The sequence below is a fragment of the Calliphora vicina genome, chromosome 5, assembly GCF_958450345.1.
Source record: "Calliphora vicina chromosome 5, idCalVici1.1, whole genome shotgun sequence".
Taxonomy (NCBI): Eukaryota; Metazoa; Arthropoda; class Insecta; order Diptera; family Calliphoridae; genus Calliphora; species Calliphora vicina.
The window spans coordinates 21,494,051-21,509,997 of NC_088784.1; the positions used below are offsets into that span (position 1 = coordinate 21,494,051).

The window sequence follows — 15,947 nt, forward strand, 5'->3', positions numbered from 1 at the left end:
AAAGAAATTCAACAAAACAATGATTTTTTCACAATAAAATTGTTAAGTATTTTACGATGGACTTGTAAATACAAATTTTTTTTTCTTGAAAAATTTTTAATCAATAATTTTCAGCAACTAACAAAAGGCTTAAAATATTTTACACATTTTGTATGTTTCTGCGAAAAAAAAAAACATACGTTAAATGTTAAAACGCAATAAAAGAAAAGACAGTTTACACTAGGCTACACAATTAAATTAAAATGCAAATACATTAAAAATAAGCTTAATAAAATTTTTATTCAAACCAAATCTATTACAAAAAGGCTTAAGAAAATTTTTAATTTATTTTGCAAATGATTAAAAGCAAAACAAAAACAAATTGAATGAAGGAAACAAATTTTAATTACAATTTGAATTAGACTTGAATTAATAACAAAGATTCGAACTAGAGTATTAACAACTGAAACCGAAAACCGGTCAACCGGTTTTTTTATCTTTGTAAACTCCATCGGTTTCGGTATTTTTAACTTTTCGGTTTTTTGACAAACCGGTTTTTGTAAGACGGTTAACCGGTTTTAATGAAATATATTTTCTAAAGCTCATTCAAACATATTTATGAAAATCTTTGATACCATTTTAAAAAATATGGATTTATTTTATAGAAAATTGTAGCATTTGACAACATTTCGTAAAAGATATATAAAAATGCTAAATTTCCAAAATTAACATAAACCGGTTAACCGATATTTTTGAAGACAAAAACCGAAACCGCTTAACCGTTTTTTTAAAATACAATAATCGAAACCGGGTTTTTCAAAAACACACTTTTTCGGTTAAACCGTAAACCGGTTTTTTAAATTGCCGGTTTTTTGGACACTCTAGTTCGAACGAATTAATTCTAAATTCTATTTTCGAAATCAAAATAAATTATATCCCTTAAACATACCGTTAATGAATTCATTATGAATTAATTCATAGGCTTAATAACTTTGTCTTCAATTGTACTGAATTCAATCCTTTGAGAATTCACCCTATGTAGAATTAATTACGTAGTGAATCATTCACATTTTCTTGAATTCAAATCCTTTATAAAATAGCTTAAATTCATTTTGTAAATGATTAAAAGCAAAACAAAACTGAACGAAGAATAAATATTTTATTTAAATTTAATCATTCAAATGTTGAAACAATTCTGTTATTCATTAAATCTATTATGAATTAATTCATCCATAAATTTAATTCTTTTTAAATAAAATCCTTTGAATGAAGCTAAAGAATTGGGAATGGATTTTAGTGAATTAAGCTTAAATTGAATTAATTCATTCGAAGATCTGATTAACAAAAAAGTGAATCATTCTATTATGAATAAAGGCCCAACTATAATGTACATAAGCTAGCTTAAGTTAATGTCAAAACCGAACGAAAAGACTGAAGCTTTTATGTGGCCATAATGTACTTATATGCATTCAAAACAATTTAGCCCCATTTGCACATTTATGTGCAACACGTAATTAAAAAAATACGTATTTCTTATTATTTTATGAAAATAAATTAATTTTCTTCATCCTTTTCTTTTTTCTTTATTTTCTTTGTATAAAATAAACAAACTTACGGAATGTGCGACCAGCTTCGCTCTTTGCTTAAGCAAATAAAATTTGACGAAACTTGACGAAACTCTCTTAAGTACATTATAGTTTGTCACATACGTTTTATATGTATTTGAACAGTTGCTTAAGCTGACTTAAACTAGTGTATGCATATTATAGTTGGGCCTTAAGTTATTATTGGGATGGTTTTATGGAATGAATTAATGCTGAAATTTTTTAATTTTGAATTAAGATTTCAGTGAATCAAGCTCAAATTAAATTAGTTAATTCAATTCAGAATGTACACGCTTTGAAGTATAAGTATTGTGGTTATTTTTCAAGATTTTCCCTACTCATTGTGAAAGAAAGAATGTAGAGTGTCACATGTGTGCCGAATCTTATATATTCTTCACGAAAGTATGCTTTAAAACAATTATTGAAAATAATTTTTTTTTGGTCAATTTTTTTTTTGCTGGAAAAATTTTATTACTGAGAGAAAATGTTATTGCAAAAAAAAAATTTTTTTGGTGAAAAAAAAACCCGGTTTAAAAATATTTGTCCCGATTTTGACCCATTGCAGCCGATTTTAAATAGCAAGCGAACTGGGACTATAGCGGATATGTTGAAGTATCAGTCATGCATATAAGTTATTTGGGGCCTACGGAAGGACAGACGAACATGGCCATATCGATTCCGGTATCTATAACGATCCAAATTATCAGGCCTGTCACACATTTTGTTTCAATTCCGTAGTTTTTATTTCGATCGATTTCGTTTTAGGTTCTTAAAAATATTTCATCATATTCTGTATTTGATTTTTTTAATTTGTCAGCGTTTTTCATATTAAAATAAATGTGAGTGTTTTGATACAGAAATTGATTAAATATTTTAGAAAACCAAATAATTACAATCAAATATCAATTGCACATTGAAAACTAAAGAAGCAAAATACGGAATTAATTCCACTTTCGATCGGAATAGAATTCTGTGACAGGCCTGTATATATACTTTATGGAGCCGCAAATGAAACATGTAGAAATTACAAACGGAATGACAAACTTATCAGCCCTGTCACACATTTTGTTCGGAATAGTTTCAATTCCGTAGTTTTTATTCCGATCGATTTCGTTTTAGGTTCTTCAGATTCCATGCAATTTATTTATTCAAAAAAATAGTTAATAATTCTGTATTTCAGATTTTAATTTGACAGCGTTTTTTTATATTAAAACAAAAGTGAAGTTTTTGGCACAGAAATTGATTAAACATTTTAGAAAAACAAAATAAATACAAAGAAATATCAATTCCACTTTAAAAACTGAAAGTGGTTTCATTCCGAAAGAAATTTTCGTTTTACTTTTTCTGAAGAAGCAAAATACGGAATTAATTCCACTTTCGATCGGAGTGGAATTCTGTGACAGGCCTGTATATATACTTTATGGGGCCGCAAATGAAACATGTAGAAATTACAAACGGAATGACAAACTTATATATCGATGGCTTAATATAAAAAAGGCGTAACTCGATTTTTTTTACTTTACATGAGAAGGAAAAAACATAATAAAATCAATAAAATTTTATACACAACAAAAGTTTTAATGCAATTTTTAATAAGAAGAGACATCAAATTTTATTTCTCATTTAAAATGTATTTTTTTATTTTAATGAAGATATTCATTGATATTTTTGAAAAAAATAAATTAGCTACGCCTTTTTTATATTAAGTCATCGATATTCCCTTGAAGAGCAATTTAACTAGGAAAACTACATAGTTCATTTTTGAACTATGAACTAAAAAGAGATTTCATTGAATTGAACTATTAATCATAAGCCTACAATTGTAATTATGCAAGGAACTAGGGATTGCAAATCGATTTTAAACGCACACATTAAAAAAACATCTGAAGAAGCCAATTTTAATTATAAATTAAAATATGTTTCAATACATTAACGTTTATATTGTATTAAACTTCCAATTTAATTGATATGTTTAATTATTTAAATGGGTATTTTGTTAACTTGGAGCTGGTGCATATCAAATGATTCATTTAAAATGCGCAACAGAATTGAGATTCACTTAAAAGAGTTTAGAATTAAATTTCACAAACACAATAAACTTAAAGTTTTCGACTAAAATACAATTATCCCTTGTACATAGATTTCAGCTTGCCGTCATGGATTTTAAATATTCTAACGAATCAGAATGTGATTCGAAATATAATAAAAATGTAGCAAACTTAATAGAGGCTTTACAGAATAAACTAAAATTAAAATTAAATCATTACTAATATTTTTTACACACAAAAACACCACTGAAATTTTTAAAATTTCTTAAATTGTATTTAAAACTTGTAAACCAGCGTAAACCAAAAAATCTTAATATAAAAGAAAACAAAATAAAACAAAACCAACATACCATCCACTGCCTGATCAGGTGGTAAACACATATTGCCGCTTATGCCACCACTGCCGCCAAAACCAGATGATGTATTAATCGACCCCACACCGTGAGGCGATTGTATACTATTCTGTATGTTTTGCTGTAAGGCCACCACGTTATTATTGTGAAATTGCTGTTGCAGTTGCAATTGCTGCTGTTGTTGTTGGTCAGCATTTAAAAAAGAATTTATATAATGATTGTGATTAGTTACATTTTCTTTAAGCAAATTGTCAGCATATTGATTTTCTTTGCTAATATTTACTTGATTGAGACAACGTTGTTGCTGCTGCTGGTGTTGCTGTTGTTGTTGGGGACGTAAGCGACAAGCACTGAATACACCACCCTCGTCGGTAACGGTTATTTGAAAGTTTTGCTGATAGCCCAAACGAGCATCATACGATGTACTGGAATAGTGAAGACTTTTGCCACCGCCACTGGCTCCCGAAAACCCCGGCCCAGCTGTTATATCAATGGTGGAGGGTTGTAGAGCTGGATTCGCACTGGTTGGTGAGACAGGCGGTCGCAATGTGAGATTAACTGAAGTGTAACTTTTTTGTGAACCGGCCACAGAGGCTGTGGGCGAAGAGTTGGCCGACGAAGAAGAATTTGCTGTTGTTTGTAGTGCTGTTGTGTTGGGAGGCGCTGCCAAAGAGGGCGATGAAGGTGTCGTCGACGATGTTATTAAGGCAGGCGTAAAAAGAAAATCACGCGTGTATGGTGGCTCTGGTTGTAAAGTAATGACTGAACGATGGCGAATGGGTGATTTTGTTTGCAAATGTTGTTGCTGTGGATGACGGTGAGTTGTTGTGGTATTAGGCGATGTGGGCGAAGGTGTCGATAATGATACACTAACAGAAATTTCCGATTCCGATAGGGGACTCGTCGTCGTTGTTGTCGTTGTGTGATTTGGCGATGAGAGAGAATCATTTAAAAAGCCGCTGTTAACAGCATTAGTGTTGGTATTAGTGTGATTGGTGAGTTGATAGTGTGAGGGTTTTGGGGCAATGGGGGGTAGGGGTGCTTTACGTAGGGGTTTTGTTATGATTGTAGGATTTTGTGGTTGTTGCTGATGTTGCTGTTGTTGTTGTCTATTTCGTTGTTCTTGAAAACGTTGCTGCAATTGTACATTTAAACGTTGTCTCTGCTGTTGCTGCTGTTTTTGCAATTGCGTATTCAAATTGAGAGTGGTGGGTCTCTGTCGTGGTAAATTTCTCTCAACTGGCTCTCCAACACAAACGTTATCATTATTATTCACCTCAGTTGCTGTTGCTGCTGTTGTTGTTGTTGAATTAACGGTACTCGTTGCTATCGATTGTTTATATTGTGGTGTAATTTTTGTGGGCATATCATTTGACTCAAGTTGGCCCCCCGGACCTCCACCGCCACCGCCACCACTACCACCTTCATTATTAGCTATATCTTCACCACCAGCTAACTGTTTATTTGTTGTCTTGGTATTTTTAGCAAATATTGCATTTGTTTTTGCACAATTATTATTACTTTGCTGTACAGCTGATGATGATGATGATGATGGTGGTTGTAATGGTGCTGTACGTATGGGTTTTATCGGTTTCAATGGTGGTTTTTGCTGCACTACAATCGGTTTTTGCTGTAATGGTGGCTTTTGTAGTGTCGTTGTATTACCGCTATTATTATTATTATTACTATTATTAATATGATTAGTCGTATTGTTATTATTTGGTGGATGTAAAACTTTGGCAGGATAACTTTGAGCCGGTATTGGATTCAATTCCAATTCATTCCTTAACATTTGTATGCAATTCTCACGTTGGTGACAATTCTCATTAACACATTGAGCTACAATCGTATCCGGTATAGTGGGAAATTCTTGTTTCATTTCATGAAATAAGTGCATTATACTAATATTGCTACAATTACAATTTGTTCTCTTTGCGGTGGCTTCTATAGCCGGCGTTATTGCTGCGTTACAATATGCGGGATTTTTTATTGTTTCTGTAGAAGTTATGGCTTGTCCACTACTGCTGCTTTCTATTATATCGTCGTCTTCGTTGTTGTGTTGCAGTTGCTGTTGTTGATTTTTATTATTATTGTGTTGATTTAGTAATGATTTTAAAAAATTTCCTGGCGGCTTTGGTGGTTTAGCCGCCATCTTTTGCCATCATTTAACAAAATCGCAAACCTGAAATTAGACAAAAAAAAAACAAATTTAAATAAATAAATGTTTTGAATATAGACAAGGAATTAATTAAAAATTCAAACAATTAAAATTTTGCAAAACCAAAAAATATAGCGAATAAAAATAGAATGGAAATTTTCAGTTTTCAAAATAAATTTTTTCCGAAATTTACAAGACATAAATCAGGTCACCGCGTGAGTGGGAGTAGCCTGGGACTAGCAGATTCCTAAATTCTATTGCATAAGTCTGGCATTTTTTGGAAAAATAGGTATTTCACCAAAAATTTATGAAAAATATGAAATTTTCAAATGATTTTTTTGGAAATTTAGAGAAGACGTGATTCAGGCTACCACCAAAGAGAGATTAGACTGGGACAAGTAGATTCCCAAACTATATTGTACATGTCTGAAATTAGCCCTGTATTTCAGATATTTTTTTTTTTTTTTTAAATGGTTTTTCACCAACAATTTATGAAAAATATAGAATTTTCAAGTGAGTTTTTCGTAAATTTATAAAAGACATGAATCGGTTCACCGCCAGAGTGGGAATAGCTTCCAAAACTGTATCGTGTATGTCTGGAATTAGCTCTGTATTGGAGATGAATTTTCAAGTGAATTTTTCGAAAATTTAGAGAAGACGCTAGAATAAGTAAAACAAGTTTAGAAATATTTAGATTTTTTCCAATGTTGGGAGCCGTTAACTCTAAATTACTGTTACCCCTAAAATAACCATGCAGTTCAATTATCGTTACCGTTGCCGAAATAACAGCAATTAACGTTACCGCTAAAGTAACATTATCGATATAATCGTAAATATCTTTACTTCTATAAATCGATGGCTTAATATAAAAAGGCCCTAACTTGGGGTTTTTGTAAGTCCAGATTTTCGTTTATTTCGATAAAAGGTCCGATCATATATCATAATTAGCCAAAAAATCTCGACTTAAAAAAACACGAGTTAGGGCCTTTTTATATTAAGCCATCGAAATAATTTAAAATATAAAAATAATTATTATTGATTTCAATAATTGATTTCATTTAAATCTACAACATTTTAAATATAACAAGTAAGAGAGCTATATTCGGCTGTGCCGAATGAAGGGTATAATAAAATACAACCTTTGTCAAATTATTAAACAATTTTTTTTAATTTCTATTTATAATTTAATTCAGTATGAAATTATCGTTAACATTAAAATACGGAGCAAATACTATTACCGCCAAAATACCGTTATCGAAATAACTACAATTACCGTTAAAATAAAATATCGGTTTGATATCGTTTAAAAATACATACAATTTTTGAACTTGAACTTTCTTCCATGCCATACTAAAACCTAACCTTGAATAAGTCATCGATCTTTTTTAAGAAAATTAACTGGAATTTCTATTTATAAAATTAATTTTTCACCGTTTGATGTTATTAGAGATTATAAAAAAATTAAAGAAAAATTGCAATAAACCACTTTTCTAATTAATAATTTTGCATCATTTCTCTTAAATAAACTATACACATACACACCCACCTACAGCATGCACATGATTGGCGCAGTTTGATTTTATTTTTATTTTATTTGAAATTTTGCAAACAAATTTAATTTTCATAAAAGAAAAGTGTTTTTTTTTCTTTTTTTTACAAAATTTTCACTGTGTGTATTGTTTTGTTGTGGTGTCATAAATATTTTTAAATTCACTTGTCATTTGTTTATAATTTTCTTGTTGTTGCAAAAAAAAAATAAAGAAAATTGCTCTTCTTTTTGAAATATTTATGTTGTAGTTGTTTCTGCCGAAATGAAAACAAATTAGTGTCTGCTCTAATTCTGGAAAATGAAATAATTTTTTTTTTTAATAATTTGTATTAATAAATTATTGTATTTTCTTTTTTATTTTTGTTAAACAAAAGTGTTTGAGTTTTTTTTGTTTTATTTTTGTAGAAAAATAAATAAATAAACATCAAATTATATGGCTTCTTAAGGGAAAAATACTTATTTCACAATAATTGTTAATTTAATTAAGGCAGGAAGGTTGTTTCTATTCAATTTTATATGGAACAAAAGAGTTTTTGTAATCAAAAAAAGCTTTTATAGTTTTCATTGAGATTAAGTTTGTTAAGGGTTTAAACTTGTGTTAAACTTAGTTAAATTGATTTTAAATTTATTGCATCATGTTTAAAGTACAGTGGTTGACAATACAAAGGAAACTTTTCCAATTACTCAATTAATATGTCGCAATCCAACAAAAACAATCTTAAGACATTTTTTATCGTTAGCTTAGTGTGCAAACGTGTTTAGTCTCTTTTCACAAATGTTAAAGAAGAGACAAAAACGTTCTAAAATCCTTGGTTTTAAATATTTTTGAAAACAAGTAAGAATCTTATATACCCTTCACCAAATTATTCTTCAAAATACAAAATTTAAATATTTTTAGGTAAACAAATTTATTTTCATTTTTTTTTAAAAAAATTTTCGAATTTTTCTTTTAAATTTAAAAAAATTTTTTTTGGTTTTTTAAATTTTTGGTTTTGTTGAAAAAAAAATTCGGGTTAAAAATTTTTTTTTCCGATTTTGACCCATTATAGGTCCAACTTACTATAGTCTTATATACGTCGATGCAAAGGTCTTTGAAATATCTATCATTAGATATCCATATTGTCTATATTAATAACTTAGTAATCCAGATATAGGTAAAAAATCGAGGTTGTCCTGGTTTTTTCCTCATATCTCAGCCATTTGTGGACCGATTTTGCTGATTTTAAATAGGAAACTTCTCGAAAGCATGTCTTACAGAATTTTTGATGATTTGGATCCCAAGGATATCAGAGGTCTTCAGAAAATTGATTTCAACAGACAGACGGACATGGCTTAATCGTATCCGCTATCTATAAGGATCCAGAATATATATACTTTATAGGGTCGGAAATGAAAAATGTAGAAATTACAAACTTATATATGTATACGCTTCTCACGAAGGTGAAGGGTATAACAAGCTTTTCTTGAAATAATAATTGTATAAATAGAAATTCAGTTTAATTTTCTTTAAAAATATCAATGACTGGATCAATGTTAGGTTTTAGTATGGCATGGAAAGTTCAAGTTCAACAATTTATCTATTTTCAAACGAAATCAATTTGTGTCACTGAACATGCCACAAAGAAGTATGTTCAATATTTCAGTGATATTTTTGAAGTGATAACAAGGAATGTTTTGAACAAGGAACTGTTAGATTTTGTACTTCGGACAATGGTCTTTGACGAAATCATTATGAACGGTATAGAGACATGCTTACGGTGATTATTTGATGAACTGGTTGTTTTATTTGTAGATTAGGTAAAATTTACTTCTTTTCTGGTTAGTGTTTTATATTTTCTATTTCTAGAAAATATCATTCCGAAAAAAGTTTTTCATATATTTAGATCCATCAAAATCAAAACGATTCTAAGCATAGGACATACATACATGCCTAATGAACAACGAATATTCTAGGGAAAATTTCATTCCGATAATTCCGTTTCTCTTGACACTATCGTGCCTTCAAAAGCACACACAGACGGACATCTAGCTAGATCGTCTTAGAATTTTATAAGGAATCAGAATATACATGATTTTGTAGGTCTACGACCGATGTATAATTGAGGAGCTATGTATAATTATGAATCGATCGCTACAAAACTTCATATGCGGGAAGTTTTGCATCGGTTTCAAAGATGGTTTGTGCGGTTCTGAAGTGGTGATATTGACACGGAATTTAGACAAAGATCGCCCAGGTCAACCCAAAAAGTTAGAAGACCAAGAAGATTGTTGCCAAACTAAAGAAGTGCTTGCAAAATCATTGGCAGCTACTCAAGCAGCCATTTCAAAACGAGCGATCAGCAAAATTCATCCAAAAGCAGGGAAATTGTGTACATACGAATTGTAGCCGAGAGAACTTGAAAGGTCGTTTTGCATGTCCGAAATGATGCTTAACGCTATAAAAGAAAATCATTTTTGCATCGAATCATTACTTGCGAATGAAAAATGGATCCATTATGATAACCTGAAGCGTAAGAGACCGTTTTTGAAGCCCGGCCAACCAGCCAAATCGATAACAAAGCCATCGATCCTTGGCTCTAAGATAATGCTCTGTATTTGCTGGGAGCAAAAGGGTTCTATTTATTATGAGCTGCTGAACTCTGGCCAGACCATCACAGGGAACCAATAAAAGACGCAACTAATTCGTTTGACAGACATGAAACCGTAATATTCCATCATGACAACGCTCGGCTAAATATTTCAATAGCTGCTAAAAACTATTTAGAAAGAAGTGGATGGGAAATTTTGCCTCACCAGATTTATAGTCCAGACCTTGCCCCGTTCGACTATTATTTGTTTTGATCGATGCAGAACGCTATCTCTGGGATATGCTTCACTTTGGAACAAAGTATCCCATATTGGCTTGATTCGTTCTTGGCCTCAAAAGCAGTTCTTTTGGCTCGGAATCCATATGTTGGCAGAATGATGGGAAAAGGTCATAGATAACAAGGCCAATACTTTGAATAAATTTATATTGTTTCAAAATTAAAGCTAAAAATTTGGAAAAATCCCGCATTTTTAAGTTATACATCCAATATAAATAGCTTAGTTCATTTGATTGACCACAATTAAGTCCCATTATGAAAGCATTTTGGGCTCATGAACCGTGGGCTGCCGATCTGTCTGATGGAGTCATCATAAATCTACCAAAAAAAGGTGGAGTTAGATTACGTCCTAGATGCCGTGATGCAAAAGATATAAAACCATCAGAAGAGGAGTAACTTAAATTATGCCAATGACATATTATGTCTGCTTAGCCACTCATTCTCAGAGATGCAGTCAAAAATTTCCACCGTCAGTAAGATCGCAAAACTGTTGAGCTGATAATAAATAAATCCAAAACAAAATCGCTCCGGATCAATAACACAGGTCGCCATTTCTTCGCATTCGAAGAAGATAATGAAATGCCTCGGCGGATTTACTGGCCTGTAAGAATAACAACTAACTTTTGGTGGTGGCAAACCAGCAGCCTGTTAAAACTGAAATAAGAACGAGGAAATGGTGTTGGATAGGTCACACCCTCCGATAACCAGACGATGACATTGCCAGGAAATGCATAGACTGGAAGACTCAGGGAAGCAGACCAGTTGGGAGACCAGCTCCTACCTGGAAGCGACAACTAACAACAAAGCATTCGAGATGGCGGAACAAAGTCAAGCATCGATCCGGCGATCTAGATTATTGTAACCACCTTGTTATAGCTATAGGCTCCCTCGAGGAGTTTAAGGATTATATATAAGACCCAATAAAAAGTATTGTGGTCTTATTTATTATTCAAATTCGTAAACAAATAATTAGGAGAAGTCTACTAGCGAGCAATATACAAACGAATATTATCTACGAATACATAACGTTACCGCTAAGCCACCATTACGTCTAAATATAACCTTTCAGCTCGACTACCGTTACCGATAAAATATCAAAATTACGTTTATCATTAAAATCCTTTAACGAAATAATCCAAATTAGCGTTACACTTCAAATCAATAGCCAACCTTGAATTATTTGTATTACAATCACCTATTAAAAACTTGTTTTCAATTTTCAGAAATATTTCCATGATTATTCACACAATTTAAAAAAAAAATTGGACTTTGAAAAACATTGTAATAATGAACTGTTTAAACTAAAGTTAAGTAAGATCTTTTTTAATTATATATTTAAACAACTTACATTTTATAAAACAATAACAAAAACAGGTAATTTTCATTTAAACTTGTTTCACTTTACTGATATTAAAAATTCAATAATTCCCACTAATTATAATTCTTTTAAATTAATATTATTTCTTTTAAAATAATACAATATTATTTGTATATTAGAAAAAACCAACTTAGCACTGTAAATTATGTTGATATTTTTATCAAACACTTTTAATAAATTTTATTAATTTCACTCATTAATTATAATAAAAATTTAAAATTTTTTTTCTTATTTTTTTTTTTTGTTTTAATTAATATTTATTATACTTATAATAAGGAAAATATATATTTTTTTTTTCAAAAGTTTTTCTAACACACTAAAGTAGTAGTTGTAGTAGTTTTATTTCAAAACAACAACACAATAAGCAAATTTTATTCATAAATTTTGTTTGTTTTTTTTTTTCTCAGAAAATCCCGCAATTATTATAGTATTTATTTAAGAAAACGTTTTAGTTATAGTTTATTTTGTTGCTGTTTTATTTAAATATATATAATTTTTTTCCACCGTTATTTAGTTGGTTGTCAACGCTTTAAATGCTTTAGAAAAACTAAGGAAAATTCTCTGAAAATGTTAATGAGCTAGACGAAAAAAATAAATAAATTCAAAACAACCACAATAGCAACAAATTGAAGAAAAAAACCTAATAGAGAAATTAAATATGAATTTTCTAATTTGTATGAGTAAAACCAACAAAATTATAAGTATTTTATTAAGATAACGTTAGAAATTTACTCTCTGAGAGTGAGAGTTTATGGATTAGTTAGAAGAGTTTAAGATTAGGAAATAATATTTACAGTTGATCGGTTTAACCCATAAAGTGGTAGACCACAATTAAATTAAAAATAAAAATACATCTGGTTTTTAATGTAAAACTTTTGAAATAATCGCAACATACACAAGTACGGGGGTAAAAATAATTTGTAATTTGCTACATATTTTTTTCTATATTTATTACTATTTATTGTAATGAACTTAAAACTTAGTAAATAAAGCGATTTACTCTAATTAAATATTTCTTTGTTAATTTGGTATTTAAGCTATTTTAATAATACATATTTAATAATACATATATGTATATATATATTTCTTTCAGATATTTTTGAAACTAAACCAAAAAAAAATGTTTATTTATTTAAAAAAGAATTGTTTATTTTATAAATTGCAAAATTTGCAAAAAAAGATATTTTGCACATATGGCAACACCAGATGAGAACGTGAGAAACACACATCAAAGAAGAGAAAATCAAACACACAGAGTTGTCAATTAAGCGACTTTCGCTCATGATTTAACGATTTTTAAAGATTCAATGTAAAATCTTCACTTACAATTTTAAATGTAATTACTTCCTGAATGCATTATTTTTGTAAATATAAATCTAACCATGAGGTCGCAAGTAGTGTTTATAAACCGGTTAACCGGTTAACCGAAAAACCGGTTTTTCTTCGAAATCTCGGTTTTTTGCGAACCGGTTAATTTAAAATGTTGATTTTCGGTTAACCGGTTTATCCGGTTTTTATCACTCGGTTAACCGGTTTTTAAAATTTGGGACTAAAATTGATTAATCTCACGTTTTTGTGCATTTCTAATATTCATTGTATGCACATTATTGGTCTGATTTGAAACCTCTTTAGATTAATATTTTTAAGAATTACAATGATTCTAAATAGTAGAGTACGATGAGTATACTTAAAAACTTTTTCAGAATAAATTTAAAAATTAAATTCCGCATAATTCTATAAGTTTAGGCTAAACCTTACTAATGATTCATTAAAAACTTAGTGATGATCTTACCAAACGTTCAATTGAATTCGATGTAAATACCTTTCTTCAATAAATTTGACTTCATTAGTGTGTTTTGTTCCTAAAATTTTAATTTATTAATCATTTCGTTAGCTTTTCAGAAATATTACAGGAGAGACGAAAAACGTTCTAAAATCCATTATTTGAAATATTTTTCAAATCTGATAATGGAGTTTTTCTTATAATGACAAATAATCACAGCTAAGAGGAAGTGGGATTATATCTTATAAGTCCTTTTTTGGGACTTGTAACAATTTCTGTTTCATATCAAAAGTAGAGTTGATAATAAATTTCAAATTATCAAATATTGAATTAAACAAGTGATTTACATTTTTTGGTTGAAATTTAATGAATAAACCAATAATTAAAACAAGTATTATATATTTAGTAACATATAGGGTATTCGAATTATTCGATTTTTCTCTTGTTCGAATAAAACGAATAATTCGAATAATAGATTTTAACTTGGTCGAATAATTCGATCACACGTTTAAAATTAATCGAATTATTCGAATAATTTATTTTTTTTTTAAAAAAAGTAAAGAATGAAGTTTTGATGTCATTTTTTTTAAAGAAAAACCAAAAAAAAACGTTAAAGTTAACAATTCAAGTATTGATATCGAAAACAAAGTCCATCATTAAATATTCAACAGAAATATTCTGATAAGATTAACTCCCGAACAATCTACAAAACAATTGACTAGCAAACCCTTTAGTTTCCGTTTTGGAGCTATGCTTTAAAAAATTTGAGCTAGTTGGACATGATCCTGAATTCAAATACAATATAGACGTATTAAGAACTTTTTTATTTCGTTCATTAATTCGGGTTTTAAATTGAGTAACTAATTTTTTAGTAAATTAATTATTCACTATTTCTAAATTATTTATAACAAATTGTATTATACATCAAGCTCTATCAACGTTGCCGAATCTTTGCTTAATAAAGTGGTTTTGGGGAATTACAAAATAAAGGGAATCTGTCCAATGTTTGATATCATTGTCAGTGGACGTGGCTAATTTGAAGTCAGGCAGAGCATGATTGACGCATTTACAAATGCAAAAAGTTTATTACCATGTTAGACAAAGATGTTCAACGATGTTCAAAATCATGTATAAGACGAACTCCATGCTTTTCTTGCAACAAAACGTTAGTTTCCAATATTTGTGTTTATCATTCGATTTATTAAATATTTTGCAACACTTACGTACGCGGTTAATAACATCACTTATATACATATATTTTAAGATCACGGCCTTCATCTATTTCAATGTAATCATTATTAATGTTATCCTCAATATCACTTTCGACGACCGTTTCAAAATCACATTCTCCATCACATTCAACTCCACTTTAATCTTAGTTAAAATTTTGATTATTAATTTCGATTCTTCTCATATTTCGCCAGCTAAATAACAAATATTTTATTCCGTACCTTTTATTTTCATTGGTTCTAGTCCTAAGTTAAAAATTTTGAAAGATTTGTTTTTAGAATTGTAGATTCTTGCAGTAATATTTATATATTTATAGAAGGAGCAATCGGAACACTCATCTACAGTGATCGAAAGTCCCTTTGTCTTTAGTTATTTGTCGAATTTAAGAAACAATACAATTTTTGTGAGTCATTATTACTTATTTAAATTTGAAATTATGAAAAATTTTAAGCAATTTAATAAATTTAAATACCTTTATTCGTTTTATTCGATTATTCTACATAAAATTGTTCGAATTATTCGTTATTCGAAAATGGCCATTTTTAAATTGTTCGAATAATTATTCGTTAGAAATTATTCGATTAATCGAACGATCATTAGTCGACTGAATACCCTAGTAACATAGTTATACTCAATTCTATTTTAGTGAGATAATAATTTTGAAATTTTTACAAAATAATTCGACTTAGCTCTTTTGTATATTTACAGTTATTTAATATTAACCATTCCTGACTACTAAAAATTACAAAATTTAAAGCTATATATACTTTATTGGGCATTTTATGTTTTCTACACATATTTGACGGTTAACCGGTTTAACCGGGTTTTTCGATGTCGGTTAACCGAAAAACCGGTTTTTTAAAAAAGGCCAATTTTCGGTTAACCGACAAACCGGTTTTTTAAAAAGTCGGTTTTTTATAAACACTAGTCGCAAGTCAACCACCAGTTGGGTCAACATTTTTTTTGTAATTACTATTATATTTAACTAATTAATTATTTTT

At 29.6% G+C, this 15,947-nt stretch overlaps 1 protein-coding gene across 2 annotated transcripts in view; it reads right to left on the reverse strand.

Annotated features, from left to right (window-relative positions):
• Nucleotides 1-15,947, reverse strand: part of Tab2 (TAK1-associated binding protein 2) — a 47,324-nt gene that overhangs the window by 9,142 nt on the left and 22,235 nt on the right. The window contains exons 2-3 of one of the 2 annotated variants that reach the window (XM_065510516.1): nt 4,268-6,166; nt 3,982-4,156 (exon numbers count right to left, since the gene is read on the reverse strand). In XM_065510516.1, coding sequence (XP_065366588.1) covers nt 3,982-4,156; nt 4,268-6,136 — 2,044 coding nt within the window. In that variant the 5' untranslated portion in view covers nt 6,137-6,166. Of the gene's footprint in view, nt 1-3,981; nt 4,160-4,267; nt 6,167-15,947 lie in introns of both variants that reach the window. The other variant, XM_065510515.1, reaches the window with a different exon arrangement.